The sequence below is a fragment of the Sinocyclocheilus grahami genome, unplaced genomic scaffold, assembly GCF_001515645.1.
Source record: "Sinocyclocheilus grahami isolate Dianchi unplaced genomic scaffold, SAMN03320097.WGS_v1.1 scaffold1874.1, whole genome shotgun sequence".
Taxonomy (NCBI): domain Eukaryota; kingdom Metazoa; phylum Chordata; class Actinopteri; order Cypriniformes; family Cyprinidae; genus Sinocyclocheilus; species Sinocyclocheilus grahami.
In genome coordinates this window covers 34079-61151 of record NW_015507053.1, presented here as the reverse complement: position 1 = coordinate 61151, position 27073 = coordinate 34079, and the positions used below count along the sequence as shown (strand labels likewise).

Sequence of the window (27073 nt, the reverse complement as noted above, 5' to 3'; positions counted from 1 at the left end):
ATTTAGGTCACCAGCAACAAATGAGCAAAGTAAATAATGACAGAAAGTTAATTTTGGCCTGAACTAACCCTTTAATTTTAATCAGGGATACTGATACTGTTTTTCATCTCCAAACATACGTGATTGAATTTCTGACAAGTCCTTTTATGATGTTAATGTAAAGTGTTAATCATTTAAAGCAGACGTCCGTGAGAGATTTTAGGCAGTCCGTCTCTGAGCGCTGAAGCGTCTGTGCTTTACTCTCCTCAGATACGAGTTTGAAAGACGGGCTCTTTCACGAGTTTAAGAAGTACGGTAAAGTGACGTCGGTGCAGATCCACGGCGCGTCGGAGGAGCGCTACGGCCTGGTGTTCTTCAGACAGCAGGAGGACCAGGAGAAGGCCCTCGGCGTGTCCAAGGGGAAGCTCTTCTTCGGGATGCTGATCGAGGTCACGGTCTGGAACGGCCCCGGTGGGTGTCTGCCGAAGATCAGTGCGTCACACTCTAGCGCTCGCTGTGCTTCGATGCTAAATCCTTGACCTGTTTGCCTCCAACAGAGACGGAGAGCGAGAACGAGTTTCGTCCCCTGGACGGACGTATCGATGAGTTTCACCCGAAGGCCACTCGTACGCTGTTCATCGGAAACCTGGAGAAGACCACCAACTATCAGCAGCTACTCGATGTCTTCCAGCGCTTCGGGGAGATAGTGGTAAGCTAGCGTGTTTGTTGTAATCTGTACTAGTGGTTATGAGCTGAAATTAAGTCTTGGAGAAGACCTTTCTGGACCGAAAATCTTGAGTTTTAACCTTCGTAATGCATTTGTGTCCATTTACACCCAGAAGACATAATTAAGCATTTCTAAAATGCATATACATAAATGCAAATATTTTAAATTTTTCTTTCTTAAAGAGAGAGAAATAATTTTAAAAAGTGACGTTTTGTGTTCAGGCCATTTTAACCAGGTTTAATCAAGATTATTCTATGAAGTAATATTAGTCTAAAACAATTTTTGTAAAATATTTAGTCTTTTCCCCATATCTCTCACACTTATGGGACTAAATTCTGTTGATGAACGTGAATATGTGCATCTATTGATGAACCATTGCAGCATAAAAAATTTATATATTTTTTCATCTGAAAGTTAGTTTATGCAAGTAAATTTTTTTTAAAGTAATATTTGTTATCTTGATGTTGTTTTGTTAGAGATGACTATGTAGGTTTTATAAATTTGGTATGTTTATGAGCAATCTTGAATTGTAAAGTCAAAGGAGTTTAAAGGGGTCACATGATGCGATTTCAAGTTGTCCTTTCTCTTTGGAGTGTTACAAGCTGATTGTGCATAGATAAGATCTGTGAAGTTGCAAAGACTAAAGTCTCAAAGAGATATTCTTTATAAAAGTTAAGACTTGTCCACACCTACCTAAAACGGCTCGTTCTAACACGCCCCCACATGTCTACATCACTATGTGGGAAGATTTGCATAACGCCGCCCAAATGTTCACGCAAAGAAAGAAGGCGTAACTTTTATTCTCGCTGTAGTATTGTTGTCGTGGAGACACTGTGTTTCCAAATATGGTGAGGGGCGTAACATTTCCGTCACACGCTTGAGGTATTCGGCCAATCACAACGCACTGGATAGCCGGCCAATCACAGCACACCTCGCTTTTCAGACCGATGAGCTTTGTAAAAAATCAACGCGTTTCAGAAAGGCGGGGCATAGAGGAGAAACAATAATGTACAGTATGTGGAGGAAAATGTTTTTTTAACCTTAAACCGCATAAACATTTCATTACACCAAATACACAAATTAGTGTTATTTTAAGCATCGTCATATGACCCCCTTAATTAAACTTATTAATTCCAATAGAGTTAATATCGGTAGTTTTCGGATTATAATTTCTTATCAATTAAAATAATAATTTCAAATCAAACTTCTCAATAATAATAATAATTAAAAAAAAAAGAGTAATAACGTGGTAACATTCAAAATGCAGAATTTTTTTCACACAAGTTACCGATGAGATACAATATGGTATTAATTTAAAAATTCATAATGATTCTTCGGGTGTGAAAATAATGTAAATTTTGAATGCATTATGAGGGTTAAATGAGTCTTTGTTGGTAATAATTAGTATTTTAAGTTGCTGTTCTAATGCAAATATCCAGCTAATGTTTAATAATTTAAAAACGCGTAGATGGCTAGTTCTGCCTGTGTCAGGGTTGACCGGTGTGATACTGACGGCCTCAGATTATACAGAAAGTGAGACACCGTCTCATGTCACATTAATAGCGATTAGCATTCTGCAGTCTGTGGCTTAATAATTGATTCGTTGTTGCAGCCCTAATTTTACCAGTTTTTTTCCTCAATGCCGAAGTTTCTCTTAGGCTATCCGATCTGTCGTCTGTTGTGGTTTCTGTAACATTTTAACTCCAAAAACCAAAAATGCTTTAAAACCGGGCCAAACAATTCTGTGCACGAGGGAATTCTAATTTTCCATCACTTACCATGCTTTGAGTGGAAATGTATTGGTTTCTGTATCTTCTAAAGCATGTGTTTGTCTCCGTTGATTTCAGGATATTGATATCAAGAGGGTGAACGGTGTTCCTCAGTACGCATTTGTTCAGTACTCTGATATCGCCAGTGTCTGTAAAGCCATTAAGAAAATGGACGGAGAGTATCTCGGCGCCAACAGACTGAAGGTATTTATTACTTGCGTGTTCTTGCCAATGTGACTCTCATAAAACATGTTTATATTGTGTGTACATGAGAACATGAATATGTTTGAGTGAAATCAGACTGGATGGTTTCTGATGTGTATTTCTGGCTGTGTTACAGCTTGGCTTTGGGAAGAGTATGCCAACCGCGTGTGTGTGGTTAGACGGCCTGACCTCGAACATCACGGAACAGTACCTCACACGACACTTCTGTCGATACGGGCCGGTGGTCAAGGTAGACTTCTAGGATCGCTAGTCTGTGGAAATGTTTGATGTGCACTATATAGATTTTACTGGTGTTGCTTAGAGCTATACTAACTACTGGCCTCTTTTACAGGTTGTGTTTGATAGGTTAAAAGGAATGGCTCTTATTCTGTACAACAACACAGATTTCGCCCAAGCAGCTGTTAGAGAAACCAAAGGATGGAAGATAGGAGGGAACAAAATTAAGGTATGTTAGGGTTAGTTTTTGTCTCGTATTTACATCATATAGTTAAGCAATATCACACGAGTGCAAATGTGATACTGATCTTATACAGCAGTTCAGTAAGCAAGAAGTTAATATTGTGTTATTTTAGACACAATGTTGTCCGTTTTGCTCAATTCTGCCAATGAAAATATAAAGACAAAGCAGAACTGTTCGTCTCTGAGAAACACACAGCTGCATTTAATTTCTTAATGCACGTTTTGAACGAATTGGGTGAATCATTAGGATCGGTCTGATGATGATCCGCTTCAAGTTGAACGAGTCTAATGATTCAATGAACCATTCATAAAGAACCATTTACTTCTCCTGAATGAATCAGCCATTTGAACAAATCAAATGAATGAATAAATGACTCGATGACTTAATCATTAAGACATTTACCACCACCTACTGGCAGTTTTAGTTTATTATTTAGAGTATCATTTCATCAAAGAAATAATTTCATATTTCCATAGTAATAATAATAAAAACTACTAAAGGTATAGCTCACCCACCCAAAAATTTAAATTGTCATCATTAACTCATGGTCCAAAAGAGTATATGTAATACATTTTGTTGAATCAAAATATTTTTTTACTGAAGCTACTTTTTGTAATGTCTGTTTAATGCTTTACACAACAATGACTTTAAATTATCTTTTGGGAGTCATTTCTCAGCCAAATTTGATGTGTGATTAATTTGCGATTAATTAATCGCCACATCATGTCATTAATTTGATTTAAAAATTTGAATTGCTTACCAGCCCTAATGTGTGTGTGTATATAGCTTTGTGTGTTGATTTAGTTATATAATGTGTTTGTTTCCTCTGTACAGGTTGATTTTGCCAGTCAGGAGAGTCAAATGGCTTTCTATCGATCTATGCAGGCATCAGGGCAGGACATCCGTGATTTTTATGACATTCCTTCAGATCGGAGGTGAGCACTGGCCTTTAGTGGGAAAAACAAACATAGAAATTTACGTAATTTGCTTATCTTTAAGCAGTTGGTTATATTGTATGTTAAATACTGACCAAATCTTGTTTCGTTTTGTCAGGGACGAACAACGGAGAACTCCTTATGACTTTTCCACGGAGCGAGCATATTACGAGAACGTAAGGACTCCTGGCATTTACTCTGAAGACCCCCGTCGAGAGTACCCTGGTCGTAGTCGTGACCGCTATGCAGAGTTAGATTATCAAGGAGAGCACTACGATCCCCGTTATCACGAGGACCCACGGGAATACAGAGACTATCGAGACCCTTTTGAGGACATCAGGAAGTACAGCTATATTCAGCGGGAACGGGAGCGCGAGCGCTTTGAGGTGGAGCGAGGCCGATGGAGCCCGTCTCATCAGCGCCGTCCCCTGACTCCCTCTGCTTCGCCCTCACCGTCGGACCGTGTGGCACGAGACGCTGAACGACGCGTGTTCAAGCACTCCTCTGAAAGATCGGGAAGCTGCAGCTCGCTGTCTCCACCCCCGGCTCAGTTTGAGAAGTCTGAGAAATCGCCAGTAGATTACAAATCTGAAGGACTGGAGAGAGAAATGGAGCAGGCCGAGGCAGAGCATGTCAGTGGGGCAGAGAACAAGAGGCGCGGCAGACGCAGGGAGAAGGCTGACAGAGAGAAGGGAGAGAAAGCAAAGCAAAGGAGAGGGAAAGTGCAGTCTCCCAGCATACCTCATTCTGAAGCGGATAGAGAGACTAGCCTGGATTTGGGATCTGGGAAGGTTAAGGTTTCAGATGTGGAGAGTCAAGAACGACAGAAGCATAAAGGGGACAAAGAGCCTTCCCCTACTGACCAGGTAACTCGCCTTGAGTCTCAAAAGGGAGAGAGGCTCGATCAGTGTAAAAGCGAGTCGCTAGACAGAGATGGCAAAGGAAAGGCAAAGAAACATTTAAAATCTGACTCTGGTAGTGATGGCAAAGACTCCCTTGTAGACTCTGTCAAACTTGAAGCAAGGAAGAGGCGGTTCGGCGATCCCGGTGGGAAAGCAATACGACAGAAACGGCGGCGTCTGGAGGAGGATCCAGGTTCTGGGATTAGCCAACCTTCTGACTTCACTACAAGCGCGGGATTTGCAAAAGAAACAGATATTGATGTAAAAGCAGAGAAAGAGGCTCAAAAAAGAGAACACTCCAAATCCAGGATTGGTTCTCATTATAGTCAAAGGGAAGAGCTGGATGGTGCTATGAGAGGGACGTCTCAGGGCCCAGTGGTAAGGTCAGGTGAATTGCCTGAGGTGGATGTTTTGGACTCAAAATCTCACCCTGGGCCAAGCATATCTAGACGATTTTCAACTGATGGAACATCCGATAAGGACAATAAAGTAAGGGATGAACATCTAGAAAATATTGACCTTTCTCAGAGTTACCGCAAACAGATGGAGCAAAACCGACGGCTACGGCAGAAGCTGCAGCCGCTGGATAAACCAGGAAAGCCAGAAACTCCTCTAGGTGTAGATGCAGAAGATCTTGAGCATCGAAGCCTGGTGCATGAGGTCGACAAGCCTCCGCAGGACGTTACTGATAATTCACCTCCAAGTAAGATCAAGAAACAAGAGTCCTTCGAGATGGATATGAATGCTAAGAGAGAAAGGATTTATCGAACGGTCCGGCAAAAGAGTGAAGACCTTGAGTGGAATAACACAAACTCTCCAAGATTTCAGCATGCCCCCCAACAAAGAGCGGAAGAGTATGCAGACCCTCATGCTCAAATGATTATGAGAGAAGTAAAAGACGCATTGAAACCTGAGGATAATGCTCCGTCAGATCAGGAGCTTGGGGGTAAACGGATGCACACCTCGCTGATGTCAAAGACGAGTACGTCTCTACAAGACGAGCAGCAAAGACGCTGGGAGAGTCGACTAAAGCAAGACTTGTTGCCAGACTTTACAAGGAGCGTTGAGAAAAGACGGCTCAATCAGAAGTACTTAGATTATGGGCTTTGGCCTGATTTGGAACCTGGTGAAGTGCGTTCTGACTCTGAAGAAGATCGTGAAAATAAGCCCAACTCTCCTGCTCCATCAACGTCAGTATCCTTCTCTGAAAGACATCGTCCAGACAGATTATCAGAGTCCAAGCTGATGCCCTCTCTAGAGAGAAACAAATTCTGTTCTTTTGCAGATGATCAGACAATCACACCTGATACTAAAGCTTTGTTAGAGCGTGCAAAGTCTTTGTCCTCAACAAGGGAAGACAACTGGTCTTTCCTCGATTATGATTCGCACTTTCCCAGTTTCAGAAGTAGAAAGGACACAGAGAAGGTGGAGTCCGCACCTCGACCAACTCCCTCATGGTACATGAAGAAGAAAAAAATTCGAAGTGAGTCTGACGACAAAATTCATGACAGGAAAGAAGATCCAAAGCCAGAAGAACAGGAGAGGCGAGAGTTGTTTGCATCACGTTTTTTGCACAGTTCTATTTTTGAGCAGGATTCAAGGCGTCTTCAGCATCTGGAACGAAAGCATGAGGACCCTGAGCATGTTGTTGGATGTCTGAACTCTCAGCAAGGCCCAGCAGAAGGGCAGCCTGACCCAGAACCAGTTGTGCTTTTCCATAGCCGCTTTTTAGAACTAACAAGGTTGCAGCAACAGAAGAATAAAGAACAAAGCCATCAAGATGAAAGCATAGATGCAACCAGAGTAGGCAAAACACCGAAGGAAGAACAAGCACCACAGCAGCAAAATGCTTCTGAACCTAGTATCCAACAAGCTGAGATTAAATCAGTTAGTCCTGTTCAGGTCCCTCAGACTAGTCCCGTTCAAGCTCCTCAAATATCACCCCCTGTTTTAGCATTTGAAGAATCCTTGTCAACAGTGGAAACAGAAAATGTTGATACTCCAACCTGTAATTTGCTTGATTCTGCTATGAAGGAGGAAGATAAAGAGCCTGAGCAGCCCACAGTTCAGCCATTGCAGCCTTTGCTTGAGCAGCCCTCAGAACCCAATTCTTCAGAATGCCAGGAATTGAAGATCCCAGCAGAGGAGATGGCATTGAAGGCTGATGACTCTGAAAGTGCTCAAGACACCAATAAAGTAGTTGCAGAACAGCTCCCAAGCAACGAAACGCCAACCAATAATGCACAGCCAGAGGCTGAGCCTCCAGTGAAGTTTCCTGAATCACCAAGTCCCCTCTCGCATATCCCTGCTGAGCAACATGAAAAAGAACCTGAGCCACCTGAGGCTGAATCTAACAATGCAGATGATCAGAAATGTGCTGATAATTATCCAGTTGAAGAAGCTGTGTCACCCCCTCCAAAGTCAAGAAATAAAAGAGCTAAAACCTCGCCTACCACACCCGTAACTACAACTCTGCCTGCTACCCCAGACAAACAAAGCACCCGCAAAAGTGAGCGCATTGACAAAGAAAAGCTCAAGCGTTCATCTTCTCCAAGAGGAGAGGCGTTCAAGACAACACCTGATTCAAAGTCATTAAGTAAGTCACCTGTGCACAGCATAGAAATGGAACAAGGTACAGATCAAAATCCACACTCGGGTAGGGCAAGACGTAGAAATGTGCGTTCTATCTATGCTACACCAATTGAAGATGAAACTGCTCTGCAACCCGGAAAAGACGCCGAATCGCCTCGAGGTGGACGGAAGCGTGGTGTAGACAGAGATGTAGGTTCTGATGTAGAGGCTGTTGCTGCACCATCAACCTCGAAACGGGGACGCCCCCCTAAGAATCGACGCCAAGCAGAGGATGTACCAGCGGGCAAAGTCGAACGGTCAAAATCAACCGAGTCTAAGGAGTTGGATGGCAGTGAGACGAGCAGTGAGGGGGTTCCCAAAGTGGGTAAAGGCAAATTTTCACCCCCCACACAAAAAGGAGTCAGTCCAGGAAATGCATCAGCATCTGGAATCGGAAAGAAAGGAGACAAAATGGAGAAAATACCGGAAAGTCCCAAACTCATTACTGAAGAAAACCCTCCCATTCTTAAAAACCTTAGAATCCGTCTGGATGTGACCGAAGTAAAGGCAATGCTTCAGACTAGTGAAGAAGAACCTGGAACTGAAGAGTCTCCCAAAAATAGCTCACCTGGTGTGTCCTCAAAGGATGAGGTACTAGAAGCTCAATTTGAAAATGATGCCATGGATGATGCAAATAGTGAAAGCGAGACTTTGCCTGCTGCAGCAAAAGCCATTGAACCACATGTAGCTTCGCTGGCTCGAGAGTTGGAGCTTGAGCAAGCTGTTGAGAATATCGCCAAGCTCACAGAAGATGCTACTTCTCTTCCATTTAAAAGTAACCTGACAAAAGCACAACGTTTGGCAGCTGAAGTACCAGAACGCGAGTCAGAAGAAGAAAAGTCTGCAAATCCGTCTAGTGAAACAGAGCTTGCTGCTGCTATAGATTCCATCACATCAGAGAACACAGAACAAATCACAAACTCTGTTGTAGAAACCAGTCCTGATGTGCAGACTCTTAGACCCGGTTCAAAAGTATCTGAAACCTGTGTTAGCACAGCAGTCGTTCAGGAGGAGACCGTAACCACTCCTAGAAAAGGGTGTAAAGGCAGAGCAAAAACTTCAAAGAAGGGTAAAGGCCAAAAGGGTGCTGGAAGCAAAAAGGAACCCATCAAAGACATAGTTTTGGAGGCTGAAAATATCCCTGTGACATCACCGGAATCAGTACCTGCAGAATTTCCAGCAGCCATGGAAAGATCACCAGCAAGTACAGCTGTTGTCATTACTTCCTCTTCCAAACAGGGTGTAAGTTTACCAGCTCCTAATGCGGACATTCCAAACGAACCTGAGTCGCCTCTTAAAACTGAGATGGATATCCCAAAATCCTCTCCAGCTATTAGCAGAAGCCCAACGTCATCCAAATACCAGCCTTATTCATACAAGAACACTTCTCCTTCACTATCTCCAACGAGAACTTGTCTCAAGAATGTGTCCTCATACCCAAGCAGGCTTTCTGTTTCCCCAACGGAGCGTTGCAATCAGCCGAAAGAAGCTGGGGTCCTCTGTCCTCCGCTGACCTCTGTAGCCCCGATGGAGAGCCCTACATTACCCTCAGATACCCCTGCTCATGACGCCAACTCGGGTGATTTGCGCAAAATCCTCACAAAGCCTAGAACTGTTCCAGTGTTGGAAATCTCTGCTACATCCGGGAATATGCACGCTCATCCTTTAAAGGAAAGTGACGCTACACCAGATGTGGTAACCAGCAAGAGTGCTCCTCAAGATAAGAGGCAACCCCCTGTTTCAGCCCAACCTGTAGTTCGACAGCCTGCTTCTATACCATCCCCAGAAACTAAACATATCTTCAGTGAGAAGTCAGTGATTTCAGTTATTGCTTCCACTCCTACCTCCGTCATCAGTCGCGTTTGCAATCCCCCCGACTCCGAGGAGAAGCCAAATGCTCAGATTGGAAATCCTTTTCTTGACAAACAACCTCCAAAACAGATTTACCAGCCAAGCTTGGAGGAAAGCAGTACGTACCATGGTCCAGCAATTGGTGAGGAAGGTGGAAATGCCGGTCGCTATATTGTGGAGAGTAGTACTTTGAGTACAGGTTCCAGCACAGGACTAAGAGTTCAGACATCAGAAGGTGTGGTGGTGCTGAGTCATTCTGGCCAGAAAATGGAGGGGCCTCTGCGCATAAGTGCCAAAATCAGCCAGATCCCACCTGCCAGTGCTGTGGACATAGAGTCACAGCAGCTGGTGTCAATGCCCCAGATCAAGCAGGAACTTTACAGTGCCTCCCATCCGCCATCTTCAAAATGCCCACTTCCTTCAGATCACGGACATTCAATAAAACCCCAACCAAATGTCACCACGATTAAGCAAGAATCTGCACTGGACAAATTAGAATCTGCTTACGCTTCGGTTCAAAGTGGAGTTGTTAAGATACTGCAGCAAACGCCTGGCCCATCACAGGTCATGAGTTACCATCCTACAGAATACCCAATGGTGATGAAGCACCCTAAGAAGGGTGATGGGCCAGAGTCTCTCAACGTGGAGAAACCTGCTTGGGTCCCAACTATTAGTCCTGCTATAAGTCCTCATCTTCCCTCGGCAGCAGGCAATCATGTTGGCTTCATAACTGGCACAGCGACAGAACGAACGCCGTCACTCATTCAACCCAAGCAGGAGCCGCGCTCTCCACGGAAATCCGGACATCCTCATTCTCCTTTTGCCAAAGTGTCATCTCCTATCGGCTCTTCATCTCCGAAAAGTGTGTCTATGGTCCTTCCCCCTGGATTGCCCCCTCTGTCCCAGTATGTTTCCACAGTCCACCACTCGGAGCAGTCTGTGATCATGCCTCCACACAACACTCACGGTAGCATTGGAAGGATGTCGCCACACCGCGTCGGCACATTAGGACACCTCACCCAGGGTGAGGTACGAGTGAACACTCCTCCCCTCTCCATGATGAACTATGGGATTCACTCTGAGAGCCTCGCCTCCTCTTGGGCTCCTGGCCAGCAGCGACCCACATCTCCTCAGGCCGTGGGAAACAGGGAGATGGTCCTCAAGGTGAACCCAGCCAATGCAAGACCGCCGGCTGCTCAACTCAAACCAGACTCCATACCAGCAGAATATCGTGGAGCTCTCCACAGCGGTTTACCTCTCGATCGATTCAACAGAGACATGCGGGTGCTCATGCACCACCAGCAGAGCGATCGCCCCGCTGCGGAGTTACACCAGGGGCACGTCACTGAGAACATACCGCGCTCCTCGACTCCTACCAGCATGGCAGCATCTCTTTCTCCTCGGCCACACTTGTTAGCAAAGGGAGTATCTGAGAAGGACTCCTCAAAAGCATCAGAACTAAAGAGGGCGCAGTCACCTTCCAGTAAGGAGGAAATGATGGCGATCCGTAGTTCAATGCCTCCCATGGCTTCTCCTCAAAGAGTTCAGCTGATTCCAGCAGGATCTGGGGCTTCCTTCACTGAATATTCAACCATGTATACAAACCTCCGGCCTGCCCACGCTCAGTTTGCTGAGAATTCCCCAATGGGGATTAACCAGTCCACCCATAGCATCCCACCGTCGCAGGTAAGTTTGCGTTTGCATCGTTTTAAAATATTTAATAACTTTTAGAGCTATGCTAATAAAGCTTGTGCCTTCCGTTTTAAACGAAGGGTGTTCAAGAGCCGGAGTCCAGTCAGGCACAAGCCGAGTCTAAGGTGGAGCTGGTTGGACACCAGCCTGTGAACATGGTGCAGCTTCTGACGGTGAGTCTCTGTCATCAACAACACACAGAAGAGATTTATTCTGTTGACCCAGTACTTCTGGTTTTTACTTGTCTTGCCAATATTTTCACTGGCCCTACAACCCATTTAATCCCACCGGTCACAATTAGGGATGTCAATTTTCGATCATTTCCATGATCGATCGTCGTTTAAATTAACGATCAATTAATCAATTAATCGTTAACCTTAATGCTGCAAAATGTGTCAATGCAGCCCTGGCATGACGGGATGTGCAAAAGTTACTCAAAAAAAAAAAAACCCCGCTTTCTCACCCGATTTAAAGGGGATTTAGTCTGAATAAAATGCTAGTAGCAGGATTGTAGAATGAATAGATGTGATTATGATCATTTGATAAAATGAAGAGAGCTCGTTTGAGATCATTTTACTTTGTTGACTGTTTCCTGTCCCGACACGGAGACCGCTGAATGCGCCTCTTTAAATGGTTTCAAAATGGTTTTAAATTTTTGCGTTCCGGTAGGCCTATTTGTTTTTAAAAATCCTGCATTGACAGTGCATTAGATCGTGATCAGATGGAGCGAGCACGGGTTTGGCTAGATGTATTTGGAGGTTATTACTCGCGTCTCATTCGGCACAAATCCAAATTTTTCCATATTCTTAATGTATTTGAATGTTAAACTATTATTTATGTAAACTAGGCTTGTACTTTACACGCATTTGCATATAGACGGAAAAGATCATCCTCTTCACATGAGCAGAAACGTCCTTGGCTTAACAGCAGTGTGGACTACTACGGTCTATTTAAACTGACCAGTGTAACCTTTTAAATGTTTGGTTGACTATGTTATTCTGATAATGAACAGACTGCGATGTAAGCTTGAATTGCTAGAATATGTGGGGTGTGCGCGCGTGAGGTGCCGGCGCGATGAACAGCTGAAACATAAAATAACTTGTTTATTTAAGCCAGATATATTTTGGAAGGATGTCGCCACACCGCGTCGGCGCATTAGGACACCTCACCCAGGGTGAGGTACGAGTAAACACTCCTCCCCTCTCCATGATGAACTATGGGATTCACTCTGAGAGCCTCGCCTCCTCTTGGGCTCCTGGCCAGCAGCGACCCACATCTCCTCAGGCCGTGGGAAACAGGGAGATGGTCCTCAAGGTGAACCCAGCCAATGCAAGACCGCCGGCTGCTCAACTCAAACCAGACTCCATACCAGCAGAATATCGTGGAGCTCTCCACAGTGGTTTACCTCTCGATCGATTCAACAGAGACATGCGGGTGCTCATGCACCACCAGCAGAGCGATCGCCCCGCTGCGGAGTTACACCAGGGGCACGTCACTGAGAACATACCGCGCTCCTCGACTCCTACCAGCATGGCAGCGTCTCTTTCTCCTCGGCCACACTTGTTATCGAAGGGAGTATCCGAGAAGGACTCCTCGAAAGCATCAGAACTAAAGAGGGCGCAGTCACCTTCCAGTAAGGAGGAAATGATGGCGATCCGTAGTTCAATGCCTCCCATGACTTCTCCTCAAAGAGTTCAGCTGATTCCAGCAGGAACTGCGGCTTCCTTCACTGAATATTCAACCATGTATACAAACCTCCGGCCTGCCCACGCTCAGTTTGCTGAGAATTCCCCAATGGGGATTAACCAGTCCACCCATAGCATCCCACCGTCGCAGGTAAGTTTGCGTTTGCATCGTTTTAAAATATTTAATAACTTTTAGAGCTATGCTAATAAAGCTTGTGCCTTCCGTTTTAAACGAAGGGTGTTCAAGAGCCGGAGTCCAGTCAGGCACAAGCCGAGTCTAAGGTGGAGCTGGTTGGACACCAGCCTGTGAACATGGTGCAGCTTCTGACGGTGAGTCTCTGTCATCAACAACACACAGAAGAGATTTATTCTGTTGACCCAGTACTTCTGGTTTTTACTTGTCTTGCCAATATTTTCACTGGCCCTACAACCCATTTAATCCCACCGGTCACAATTAGGGATGTCAATTTTCGATCATTTCCATGATCGATCGTCGTTTAAATTAACGATCAATTAATCAATTAATCGTTAACCTTAATGCTGCAAAATGTGTCAATGCAGCCCTGGCATGACGGGATGTGCAAAAGTTACTCAAAAAAAAAAAAACCCCGCTTTCTCACCCGATTTAAAGGGGATTTAGTCTGAATAAAATGCTAGTAGCAGGATTGTAGAATGAATAGATGTGATTATGATCATTTGATAAAATGAAGAGAGCTCGTTTGAGATCATTTTACTTTGTTGACTGTTTCCTGTCCCGACACGGAGACCGCTGAATGCGCCTCTTTAAATGGTTTCAAAATGGTTTTAAATTTTTGCGTTCCGGTAGGCCTATTTGTTTTTAAAAATCCTGCATTGACAGTGCATTAGATCGTGATCAGATGGAGCGAGCACGGGTTTGGCTAGATGTATTTGGAGGTTATTACTCGCGTCTCATTCGGCACAAATCCAAATTTTTCCATATTCTTAATGTATTTGAATGTTAAACTATTATTTATGTAAACTAGGCTTGTACTTTACACGCATTTGCATATAGACGGAAAAGATCATCCTCTTCACATGAGCAGAAACGTCCTTGGCTTAACAGCAGAGTGGACTACTACGGTCTATTTAAACTGACCAGTGTAACCTTTTAAATGTTTGGTTGACTATGTTATTCTGATAATGAACAGACTGCGATGTAAGCTTGAATTGCTAGAATATGTGGGGTGTGCGCGCGTGAGGTGCCGGCGCGATGAACAGCTGAAACATAAAATAACTTGTTTATTTAAGCCAGATATATTTCGCTTTTTTTTTTTTTTTTAATGAAAACTAATTGTTTTTTATTTAGGCCTATTGCTTACATAGGATATACATTTTCCTTAAAGCATCCCATTTTGTCCCAGGGCTTGAGCACCTGTGCCTGGGCTAGTTAGGTGCTGCAGAAACTCGTGAACGATGCTCTAGTTGTGGCGTCACCGTTTAGTGACAGCATTGAATGCTCCGGGAAAACGGTCAGTGTCGGTCACAGCGCCTTTTAATTGCCGTTTTGAATCCAGCAATTATTTATTTACAAATTATAAGCTCTGATTATAAAAAGTGTGGTATAAAAGCTTTGTTTATTAGAGGAATAATGGGTTGGCTGGCAAATGTTAGATCGCGACCATGCTTTTGGATGCCGTTCGAGTTCATAGCCTACATTCACGCGGCTTTGTTCTGGTTTGCCGGTTGGTCACGAATTTCCACAAATTCAATAATATTTAGGCATTGTTTCTTTTCCTAGATCCTCACCGTCTAACCCTCTGATTTCGCAGGTTTATTTTATTGTCATTCACTTTTCATCACTGTTTTCGCGTCTAAGGGAAATTAAAGATTTCATGGCCATGAATTAAGAATTCGTTCGATTTATTAATTTGTTCCCTCATTTTAGTTAAATCATGGGTTATTTAAGGAACAAAATTAATGAAACATGGACAGTGGCCACAAATTAATAAGTCGTAGGAACGAATGAACACGTTGTAGGAATGAATAGCCTATCTGTCCTGTGTCCCGCAGCCCTGCAAAGCACAGAGCCCGATATGAAAGAATTATCTGGGGAAATGACTTAGTTACTACATTTCTATTGCTTTCCATGTTGAAGAACTTTGTCTTGTTTCTATTTGAATGTACTTTTAAAGTTTAAATCACATTAAAAGCTTAATTTGTACATTATGAGTGAATGATGAGGCATTTATATACCGTCACCGTCACGCACAGCCGCTCGCACGTGTTTTGCTCATGAGCCACACGCAGCCCAAAATGAAACAACTTAATCGACCATCGATAGCTTTAATCGATTGCATCTCTTATCGACAATTAATCGATCATCGATTAATCGTTGACATCCCTAGTCACAATAGTGACCGTAAAAAAGGTTTTAATTTATAAATCTCTAAAAACCTTACTGACTGATGTTTTAGTGCACTTCCTGCAAATATGGAAAAAATAAAGGGTCTCAATTAATTATGTGCAGTTTCTCATGATTAGTGCAGATTGTCACATGAACAGAGCCGTTTACTTCCTGTTTGAGAAGCTTGAGAAGATGATGGCTGCATCAAAGCTCCAAAACAAAATGCTAGTAAAGTATGTTAACGTAAAGATATGACAAAGATTTTTGGTACACATTATCTTTAAGATGTGTAGTATTCATATATGAATTCACATATATTCAGTTTTGTTGAGTGTGGTCACAGAATGAGTAAACATGTTGTGACCGGTGGGATAACAGTGAATTTATCTATACAATATAAATCTAATTGCAGTTGTTAGTGAAAAATGCACTTAAATGTAGCAATCACAAAATATTGCATTAAATTTAAGTCAAAATGCTACAAATAAGTTACAATATTGATGTTGTAATACTGGTAGCACTAATATAACAATTTGATGATACATGTTACAAAAAAGTAACATTTTTGAAATGTTGCGTTGATGGTTGTATTTTTTTGCCTTTTATCTCGGTATTCTAGCATGTTCGTATGGTTTGTATTTGTATAGAGCTTCTCGCAATGCACATTTTCAAAGCAGCTTTGCGGGAAGATCTATTGAAACTCACTGGCTTTATTGTTGAACCCTGCACAGTGACCATGAGAAATATTTAGACACTTTATATCTGGAAGTTGTAGTAACCCAACATTAACATGAACGTGTTCCACTAACCACAAACAGACGTGTAGCCACACAACACTTAATTTCCAACCGTCTGTGTGCATTGGGAATGCAGAAGTAGACCGGAACCTGAAGACTTTGTTTGATAAACTCTGTTCATACAGAAATACCCTATTGTGTGGCAAGGCCTGCTGGCGCTGAAGAACGACACGGCAGCGGTTCAGCTGCACTTCTTATGTGGAAACAAAGCTCTGGGCCTGCGCTCTTTGCCTCTGCCGGAGAGTGGCGGGATTCTGCGCATCGTTCAGAGGATGAGGCTGGAGGCCCAGCAGCTGGAGGGAGTCGCTCGCAGAATGACGGTACGGGATATTGGAGCATTCGCTTTTCCGCCAAGAGTTTACATTCTGGTGCACTGTCCAATTCTAGAAAACATGTAAATGGGTTTAAAGGGATAGCGCATCCAAAAAAATATTAATAAATATTGCTACAATTTATTCAACCTTTGGCCATCCCAGATCAGGATGAGTTTTTCTTCATCAGGTTTGGAGAAATATAGCACTGCATCAGTGTTTCAGCAATGGATGCTCTGCAGTGAATGGGTGCCGTCAGAATGAGAGTCCAAACAGCTGATAAAAACATCACAATAATCCACAGCACTCCAGTCCATCAGTTAACATCTGGAGAAGACAAAAGCTGAAACACATCCAGCATTAAGACTTTTAACTTGTCCTTAATCCATAATAACTCTTCCTCCAGTGAAAAAGTGTTCTGGTGTGAATCAGGAGAGAAATCTGCACAGATCAAGCAGCGTTTAAACAGCTCTAAACACATATGTGGCTGGATTTTGATACTATTTGTTTCAGCTTTTGTCTTCTCCAGATGTTAACTGATGGACTGGAGTGCTGTGGATTATTGTGATGTTTTTATCAGTTTTTTGTACTCTCATTCTGATGGCTCCCATTCACTGCAGAGCAAGTGATGCAATGCTACATTTCTCCAAATCTGACAAAGAAACTAACTCGGCTACATCTTAGTTGTCTTGAGAGTGAGCACATTTTCATTTCTTTTAAAAGTACTGCATTAAATGTGTTATACCTTTTGATGTCTACTGGTTTTCAGTATTGTAAACAATTTTTTATGGGCATCTCCGTTTGCCGTGAAGCTGTGTTCACCCTATTGGGCTGAAAATGCGGTGTTTTCAGGGGGAAAGTGATTTCTGCCTGGCTGCAATATAACAAAGAGTGAAAAATTTAAGGGGGTCTGAATACTTTCCGTACCCACTGTATATGAAAGTAGTGTTAATTGTTTTCAACAAAAACAATCTTTTCTCGCAAGAGTAACAATGCAGCACGTCTGATATCTCGCGATATTACTCCTTGAGCTGAAAAGCGGTCTCGCGATAGCAGTATAAAGTTGATTTTGTGTTAAAAGCTTTGATAGTGCTTGCATTATATTGTTCGGTCTTTTATTCCATGTGCTGTTTGTTTGGGTTTCATTTGGGAACACGTATAAAGTCTGAGGCGCTTTGTGTTGCGGCGCTGTTATCATTTACAAGCGTGCAGCTCAGTCCACAAACTCCTCCTCTGCATGTGCTGTGAGTTTGGGTTGCTTAATGTTCATCTGGGAAAACAGTGCACGCGCACTAGATTAATAACGTAAGTCGTTTAGAAACCCATGCCAACACAGGAGAATATTTCTATATGCAGTTTGTTGTACATCACGATTTCAAAGTAAAAGCTCAAACCCTCGCTCTGAGTTTGCACGTGACCAAATATTAAAATTAAATGGATTTAAACGTCGTTGAATCACACGGTGAAGTGAAACGTCACCAGGCCGTTAGAGCCCTCTGCAGGTATCTGTTATAATACTTAAGTGGGTTATGTTCATATTATGTATATGCATACATATGATGAGTGTTGTTCAACAAAAGCATGTGATTACTTGGTTTTGATACTTTATTCAAATCAATTATTATTACTGTCTCATCGTTAGTTTAATGTGTGTATATATATATATATATAAATGTAGTCGTACTAAAGCCTGTTTTTCACTTAGGTCTATTTTTATTACTAAAAAAATATCAGATTACGCGCTTGTCAAAATAATCAGTACTTGATTACCAGAATAATTGTTAGTTACGGCTCTACATTAAGATATTTCAAAATACAACTGCGTTGTTTTGATTTGTGATTAAAAGACAAATATTTTGTCATTGAAAATTTCTTTAAAATAGTATTCAAATATCGTGTCGTTCTAGTGAACCAAGTACATCTGTATTTGGTCTCATCTCGTGAGCTAAGTGTATGAACGTGATATAGCTCATAATTTTCCAAAAGCTTTTGCTCTTCAGGTTATTCATGAAGAAAATCACTGAATAAGGAAAGCGATAGCTTTGTCATAGTATCCTTTCAAATGTTGAAGTTGCCTCGTGCTGTATTTGTAGCATTTTGTTTTGTGCTTGAAAAGTCCTTTGAATGTCATGTTGTAGCAGTTCCTGTATGAACCCTGTTCTGGGCTCTTTTCCCTCCACACAGCCTGCGTACGTGCTGCAGATCTTCCCTCCGTGCGAGTTCTCCGAGAGCCACCTGTCGCGCCTGGCTCCGGACCTCCTCAGCCAGATCTCCAGCATCTCTCCGCACCTCATGATCGTCATCACCTCCGTCTGATCCTGTGTCTGCGGTGTTTGTATTTATTCATCCGTTTCATTCTTCATGGAAACGCAAACAACATGTCTGGAGGGGCAGGCGACGATCTCTCCTCGTTTGCTGATCTTGAGTCTATTTTTTGATGAGCGAATCATAGAAGTTATTGTAAGAGAAATGTGTGTTTTTAGCGAGTGGCGTGGATCGACTGGACACCGGAGATCGCTCCCATCGACCGGCAGCAGGCGAACAGGATCATGGAGCTTCTGCTCTGCCGGACTGTAAATATTTTAAATATTTAAACCGTAGGCCAGACGACCCAAACCCGCCTTCCGCTGCGGACCCAACTCAAATCAGTAGAGATCCAGCTGCGTTTGTGATGTAAATACTCCGGAGACTCTTCGCTGGGTTTGATGTGGCCACTTCAAATTTTCTTACTCAAATAATAAAAAAAAGTCCATATAACTTTGTCACTCTCTTTCATTTAAGCCTTTATTCAGGAGAAGTTACAAACACGTGGATTACACTAGAAAACAAGACAAAAAAAGCAATTGCTGCTTAATCCAGAATTAGTAGATATTTATACAAGTAAAGTGACTTGAGATTAGTGCTGTCAAACAATTAATCGCATCCACAATAAAAGTTTTTGTTTACATAAGTGACCCTGGAACACAAAACCAGTCATAAGGGTCAGGTTTTAAAAAATTGAGAGTTATGCATCATCTGAAAGCTGAATAAATAAGCTTTCCATTGATGTATGGTTTGTTAGGATCGGACAATATTTGGCAAATCTGGAATCTGAGGGTGCAAAAAAATCTAAATATTGAGAAAATCATCTTTAAAGTTGTTCAAATGAAGTTCTTAGCAATGCATATTACTAATCAAACATTAAGTTTTGATATATTTACGGTAGGAGATTTACAAAATATCTTCATGGAACATGATCTTTACTTAATATCCTAATGATTTTTGGCATAAAAGAGAAATGTATAATTGTGACCCATACAATGTATTGTTGGCTATTGCTACAAATATCCCCCAGCGACTCAACACTGCTTCTGTGCTGCAGGGACACGTATGTGTATATTTATGTATATATAAATACACACTCACACATGTGTATTCATATAATTTATATTATAAATGTTTAATATAAACATAGCATATTTCTCTGAAATTATACATGTTAATATTTTCAAAAAAGATACTGTATGTGTGCACTTATACATGCATAATAAATATACACAGTACACACTTTTATTTTGGATGCGATTAATCGTTTGACAGTGCTATAGATATAGGTAGATAAGATATAATGTCTAGTTTTCTGAAAATATTATCCACATTTTGTTAGTTTTTGCTTGGAGCAAGGAAAAGTGGAGTAAGAAAAATAATCTTAATTCAAAGGCTAAACAGGATTATTTTTCTTACCCGATTGGGAGATACTTTTGTCTTGATTCTGGAACAAATGTAAGTAATTTTACACAAGTAAATGCATCCTGATTCAAGAATTTGTAGAGATTTATACTAGAAAACGAGACCAAAACCCTCAGGAAGAACATATTTGTTGCAGTGTATAGTGAGTATCAGGACAAAGATCTTCTCAAGGTCCTCTATTTTTACACTTTTACTGAAGTATATTTGTAATTATTAGTTGACTCTCTTCGGTTTGTGAAGCGATAACATTGAAGCATCTGAGCGTCGTGCTGTAGCATGTGTTACCGAACACAACCGCTGGAGGAGATACCCACAATCCCCTGCACATCTATGTGCGTTTACTCAGTGTGGTGCATTATGGGGATTTTGCATTAACAGATGTTTGAATACGTTTTTCATGTTTTGACGTCATGTCTCTCAACAAAAAAACTTTTCGAATTTTTTACTTCTTAAAAAAAAAACAAATCTTTTCAAAAACTTTTTTCATGACTGAAACGTAAGCTGGTTTTGTCTTGATTTGCAAAACCTTGTTAATGTGTTATTGAAGGCTAAACCAGCAGAGAAGCTGTAGTGGCTCATGCTAATGACTAGCCAGCATCTTCTTCAGAGGAGAAGCTAGTGATGTTACGATCAACACCACGTGATCCGTGACGTCCGAAGCTGCGTGTTACTGCCAGTATGCTGACACAAATTAATGACTGACAATGACGTTATTTATATACAATAAAATAAAACCGAATCGGTTGCAGAACCAGTGGAACACAGCCATTTGGAAGGTGCTATTCATGTTTATGACCACTAGATGGCCACACTGGTAAACCGTGTTGAAAAGCTTCGAGTAATGAACCTTTTCCCGATACAATTGGGTTTGAAAGCTTCACTGGTTCAGAACGCTTCACTATCACGACACAACTTTTATCTCATCAGAAATCCCTTTTCCCTGTTTTTTCGAAGACATTTTTTTTACAATGCACAAAAAAAAAAAAATTCAAATTTTCAAAAATATTGATAAGAGAGAAGTTTTTGAGTGAGAAGGAAATCGTATGTTCTGAACGTCTTCATGCGCTCCGATAGCTGACATCATAACCAGGGCTGTTGATTTGATGTGATTAATTATGGGGAAATTATGTGTTGAAATGGTTAGCGCAGCGCAGCTGTCCGGTGTATGCAGTTGCTAACGAACACATTGAATTACACCTTCGACACAATACTGTCAGCCATGTTCCCTCTGAGCTGTGGCCATTCGGGAAGCTGTTTGACTGAATCCTAGTAAAAGCGGACGCATTGCTGTAGAGTTAGAAGCGGTGACTGCGGTTTACAGGTTTCACACACCGAGAGAGTGATGTGCGCCGAATGAGTCGCTGTAGAAACCCAACACTTCAGTGGTTGCAGACCAAACCCAGAGCCAACGCAAAAGCAGTGACGGGGAATAAAACGTCCTCGTGCTTTGAAGAAGAGTGGCTTGATTAAGTGCTGGAAACAGAGGAGGATGAGCACAGAACGGTAGCTGAACTAAAGAGATATTCAGTCACACAGCTGTATTGTGCAGACTGTACTTCATAGAGATGTTTAGACCGCTATAGAAGAAGTCACATGCTCTAAACCTTTAGCTTACAGTTCTCAGTTAAATGCTTCAGGTTGTTCTGATATTAGATTATATTATGTTAGGCCTATATTGTAAACCTAATCAATAATTCACCTGGTTTTTAATGGAGTCTCTCATGCTCAAGGCTGTATTTATTTGATCAAAATACAGAAGAAAAAAAAAAGTAATATTGTGAAATATTATTGCAGTTTCTAATACCTTCCAGAAACAAATAAATAAAGAATACTACAGACACAATATAAATTACTGCAGATGTTACTAAAATTAAATCATAAAACTAAAAATAAATGTAAAGATAAAAACAAATTATAAAATTAAAATGACTAAATATTAATAAAAAGAGTAATAGTATCTCAGTGATACTAAAATAATATTCAAACAAACCGTTTTACCTGGTACACGTCTGTTGCATTTACTGGGTACATAGATGATGTGGTGATGATAACGGTTAATTAAACATAATGAGCAAAACAATCCAAACTGAACAGGCCTCGACCGTGTGCTGAACTGCTGAAGGCAGATGTAATGCTAATGTACAGACAGAGCTTTGCTAGCTGTGAAAGGGCTTGATTTACATTATAAACATTCAGTTTCCCTGAAGGCAGAAATCGCTTCACAGTCGGTTATAAGTCTCGAATAAATGCTAAAGCAGCGGGACATTGGTTAGCACGTGCTGCGTTCGCATCCGGTCCGGTTCCTCTGCGTCACAGGTTTGGAGCAAGCCAAATTCAGCTCAGAGACTTCAGGAAACCTTTCTGACTTTATACGGGAGCGTCTCAGCAAAGCACATTTCTGACACGCGAGGACGGAAATCATCAAATCTCTTCATTATTAGATTAAACCAATTATGACATACTAATTACTTACAGAATTATTCAGGTTTGAGATAAACAGCCAGTTGTGAGGCAAAAATTATAACCTATATTATATACAGTGGGTACGGAAAGTATTCAGACCCCCTTAAATTTTTCACTTTGTTATATTGCAGCCATTTGCTAAAATCATTAAAGTTAATTTGTTTTCCTCATTAATGTACACACAGCACACCATATTGACAGAAAAACACAGAATTGTTGACATTTTTGCAGATTTATTAAAAAAGAAAAACTGAAATATCACATGGTCCTAAGTGTTCAGACCCTTTGCTGTGACACTCATATATTTAACTCAGGTGCTGTCCATTTCTTCTGATCATCCTTGAGATGGTTCTACACCTTCATTTGAATCCAGCTGTGTTTGATTATACTGACTGGACTTGATTAGGAAAGCCACACACCTGTCTATATAAGACCGTACAGCTCACAGTGCATGTCAGAGCAAATGAGAATCATGAGGTCAAAGGAACTGCCTGAAGAGCTCAGAGACAGAATTGTGGCAAGGCACAGATCTGGCCAAGGTTACAAAAAAAATTTCTGCTGCACTTAAGGTTCCCAAGAGCACAGTGGCCTCCATTCCTTAAATGGAAGACGTTTGGGATGACCAGAACCCTTCCTAGAGCTGGCCGTCCGGCCAAACTGAGCTATCGGGGGCGAAGAGCCTTGGTGAGAGAGGTAAAGAAGAACCCAAAGATCACTGTGGCTGAGCTCCAGAGATGCAGTTGGGAGATGGGAGAAAGTTGTAGAAAGTCAACCATCACTGCAGCCCTCCACCAGTCGGGGCTTTATGGCAGAGTGGCCTGACGGAAGCCTCTCCTCAGTGCAAGACACATGAAAGCCTGCATGGAGTTTGCTAAAAAACACCTGAATAAGATTCTCTGGTCTGATGAGACCCAGATAGAACTTTTTGGCCTTAATTCTAAGCGGTATGTGTGGAGAAAACCAGGCACTGCTCATCACCTGTCCAATACAGTCCCAACAGTGAAGCATGGTGGTGGCAGCATCATGCTGTGGGGGTGTTTTTCAGCTGCAGGGACAGGACGACTGGTTGCAATTGAGGGAAAGATGAATGCGGCCAAGTACAGGGTTATCCTGGACGAAAACTTTCTCCAGAGTGCTCAGGACCTCAGACTGGGCTGAAGGTTTACCTTCCAACAAGACAATGACCCTAAGCACACAGCTAAAATAATGAAGGAGTGGCTTCACAACAACTCTGTGACTGTTCTTGAATGGCCCAGCCAGAGCCCTGACTTAAACCCAATTGAGCATCTCTGGAGAGACCTAAAAATGGCTGTCCACCAACGTTTACTATCCAACCTGACAGAACTGGAGAGGCTCTGCAAGGAGGAATGGCAGAGGATTCCCAAATCCAGGTGTGAAAAACTTGTTGCGTCTTTCCCAAAAAGACTCATGGCTGTATTCGATCAAAAGGGTGCTTCTACTAAATACTGAGCAAAGGGTCTGAATATTTAGGACCATGTGATATTTCAGTTTTTCTTTTTTAATACATCTGCAAAAATGTCAACAATTCTGTGTTTTTCTGTCAATATGGGGTGCTGTGTGTACATTAATGAGGAAAAAAATTAACTTAAATGATTTTAGCAAATGGCTGCAATATAACAAAGAGTGAAAAATTTAAGGGGGTCTGAATACTTTCCGTACCCACTGTATATATATATTAATTATAAAATGTCATGAACAATCAATTACAAGATGAAATGTAAAAATTGTAACAAGTCATAATTATGAGATAAAAGGTAAATCATTTGATTTAAAGTCAGAATTATGAGAATTTTTTTAAAGAAAGTCATATTTATTATTTAAAGAAATTGAAATTCAAAATGTCCTAATTATGATATAAACAGTTACAATTTTTACATTTTATATCATAATTGTAACTAAGTCATAATTATGAGAAAAAAGGTAAAAATAATGAGATTTAAAAAGTCGTAATTATGACACAAACAGTCAATTATAAGGTAATAATGCAATTTAAGTTAAAATTGAGTCAGTTTTGAGAAAATGTAAAAATGATAACAGTAAGTCATAATTACGAGCTAAACTCTCAAAATAATGCGCTGTAAGTTACAATTATGATAGTCAATTATGAGATAAAATAAAAAAATTATAACAGACATAATTATGACATAAACGGTCAAAGTGATGACAGTCAATTATGAGGAAAAACTTTAAAATGATGAAATACCAAATCATAATTATAAGATTATCAAAATTATGGCAACTTAGTTTTTTTTTAATGTAATAATTTCAACTTTTATCCCATAATTATGACTTAGTACGTCAATTTTGACTTTTTATCTCATAATCATGATTTATCAAAGCATTATATTTGTTTCTTATGTGGTGTCAAACACAAATGTGTTATTTCTGCTTATTAGTATGCTTGAATTGGATCATCGAAGGTCAGCAGCAAAGACACTGGTTAATAAAATGGGATTAAGTACATAATGATATTTGTCTTATTTAACATATTTAATTATTGCAGCTTTGTGTAATATTCTGAGTTTGCATTTGACTGTTTTTATTGATTGTGAGGAGCACTGAATGTGTTTGTGTGCAGTGAGATGAGTAAACACATGTTGATATTGAGTCTAGAGCTACAGTAAGATCATGTTCACACACAACGCTCTGCACTCACTCCTGATTTCTGTCACCATGGCAACACCAGAGCTGTCACTCAACACATGGAGAAAGAGTAACTCTGATAGTTCCTTCTGAAATTAAAGTAATCCGTTACTTTACTAGTTACTTGAGAGAAAGTGTTACTTGTAATGTGTTACTCTGCATGACCACACATCAGGTCAAGAAGACACAAACCGGTCTAAGTCAAAGGTCACGAGTCTAGGGTTTGTCTAAAAAAAAAACAACACACACGCCTATATATATATATATATATATATATATATATATCTCAAATCCATTAAACTGGTAGCACGGCACCTCTCGGAATGTATGTGACCCAGAAGAGATGCATAAAAAGAAACACAGTTTTCAGTGAGTGAGTGAAACCCTGCAGATGCTTTCGACTCGAAATACACATCACTGCCTTTTCCCACAATTGTTCATATTCTTTATTAAGAGAGAGAACCATTTAAAATGCTGACATGTGTGAAGCACCGTTACTGCCAAAAATACTTTTGCTGTATTATCTATCAAGTTAATTTAATGCCGAACATCTTTTGTGAGCTATATTTAGTCTTTTCCCCGCGTCTCTCACACTTGTTGAACATGAATGTGCGTCTATTGACAAACTATCACCGCACGACAAATATATCACTTTTTCATCCGAGAGTGAAAGTGTTTGCAGGTCAAATGAAATCACAGTCATATTTATGCCGTTTATGTTGTCTTGCTAGAAATAAATGCATAGGTTTCATATACTCGGACTGTTTTTGAGCAATCATGAGTTAAAATGAGGTAAATAAACCGTAATTCTGTGCGTGATGACCGGCGAACACTAAACACTCCTCCGGTGAAGAAGTCTATAAATCAATAATTTCTCGTTCATACCCATATACGATTATATTCCCAGATGTAGCCTGTTTCATCAGAAGAGGTTTCACTCTAAAAGCGTTTATACTGGGATCCGAGGGATGAGGGCAAGCCGTGTGACCTCCGCTTCAGTGTTCAGAGCAGCACTAAATCAATGTCCATCCGCTGAATGGAAGCTTTTTCATATTCCATATGCCTGCTGCACTGCTGACTTCATGTGCATGTTGAGAAAATTATGAAAATAAATCTAGGAATTATTGGATGGTTGGACTTTAAATCAGTAAGCGGAGGAGGCATCGAAAGTAACCAAGTAACGAGCTGTTTTATGGATAGTAACTAATATTATTACTGAAGTCTTAGTAATTGCTTACACTACTAGTTACTGCAAAAAAAAGTAATATTATTACTAGTAACTAGTTACTGCCCAACACTGCTTATAGTTATTATAATTGTGGTTATAGTTAATGTAGTTATGGTTATAGTTATTATTGTTTGTTATAATTATTGTAGCTAAGGTTGTAATTATTATAGTTATGGTTATAGTTGCTATAGTTATGGTTGTAGTTACTATAGTTATTGTAGCTATGATTATAGTTATGGTTGTAGTTACTATAGTTATTTTAGCTATGATTATAGTTATTATAGTTGTGGTTATAGTTACTATAGTTATTTTAGCTATGATTATAGTTATTATAGTTGTGGTTATAGTTATGGCTATAGTTATCATTATAGTTATAGTGTGTGGAGAGTGTCTCACTCTAGGTCTGAGATCTGTCTCACTGCGATGTCGATCATCACCATCAGGTCGCTGCGGTTGAAGATATCAGCCGTGTCTCACCTGGAGAACACATCCTGCAGGAACCTGAGCACTGAGTGCGGCGCAGGAGGAGCGTGATCAAACACACACACACGCACACACTCATTGCACAGTAGAGCTGCCGCAGTGATGCACTGACACTGTGTGTGTGTGTGTGTGTGTGGAGGATCCGGTGTGTCTGTGTGTGTGTGTGTGTGTGGAGGA

General features: G+C 41.1%; 1 protein-coding gene across 1 annotated transcript in view; it reads left to right on the top strand.

The window, feature by feature from the left end:
- Positions 1 to 18645, top strand: part of LOC107573135 (msx2-interacting protein-like) — a 30627-nt gene extending 11982 nt beyond the window's left edge. Inside the window, exons 5-17 of the mRNA XM_016259581.1 lie at positions 250 to 450; positions 537 to 688; positions 2554 to 2679; positions 2816 to 2929; positions 3032 to 3145; positions 3995 to 4095; positions 4214 to 11165; positions 11252 to 11344; positions 12288 to 13007; positions 13094 to 13186; positions 16144 to 16338; positions 17182 to 17205; positions 18514 to 18645. Coding sequence (XP_016115067.1) covers positions 250 to 450; positions 537 to 688; positions 2554 to 2679; positions 2816 to 2929; positions 3032 to 3145; positions 3995 to 4095; positions 4214 to 11165; positions 11252 to 11344; positions 12288 to 13007; positions 13094 to 13186; positions 16144 to 16338; positions 17182 to 17205; positions 18514 to 18645 — 9017 coding nt within the window. The remainder of the gene's footprint in view (positions 1 to 249; positions 451 to 536; positions 689 to 2553; positions 2680 to 2815; positions 2930 to 3031; positions 3146 to 3994; positions 4096 to 4213; positions 11166 to 11251; positions 11345 to 12287; positions 13008 to 13093; positions 13187 to 16143; positions 16339 to 17181; positions 17206 to 18513) is intronic.
- The last annotated feature ends 8428 nt before the right edge of the window (positions 18646 to 27073 follow it).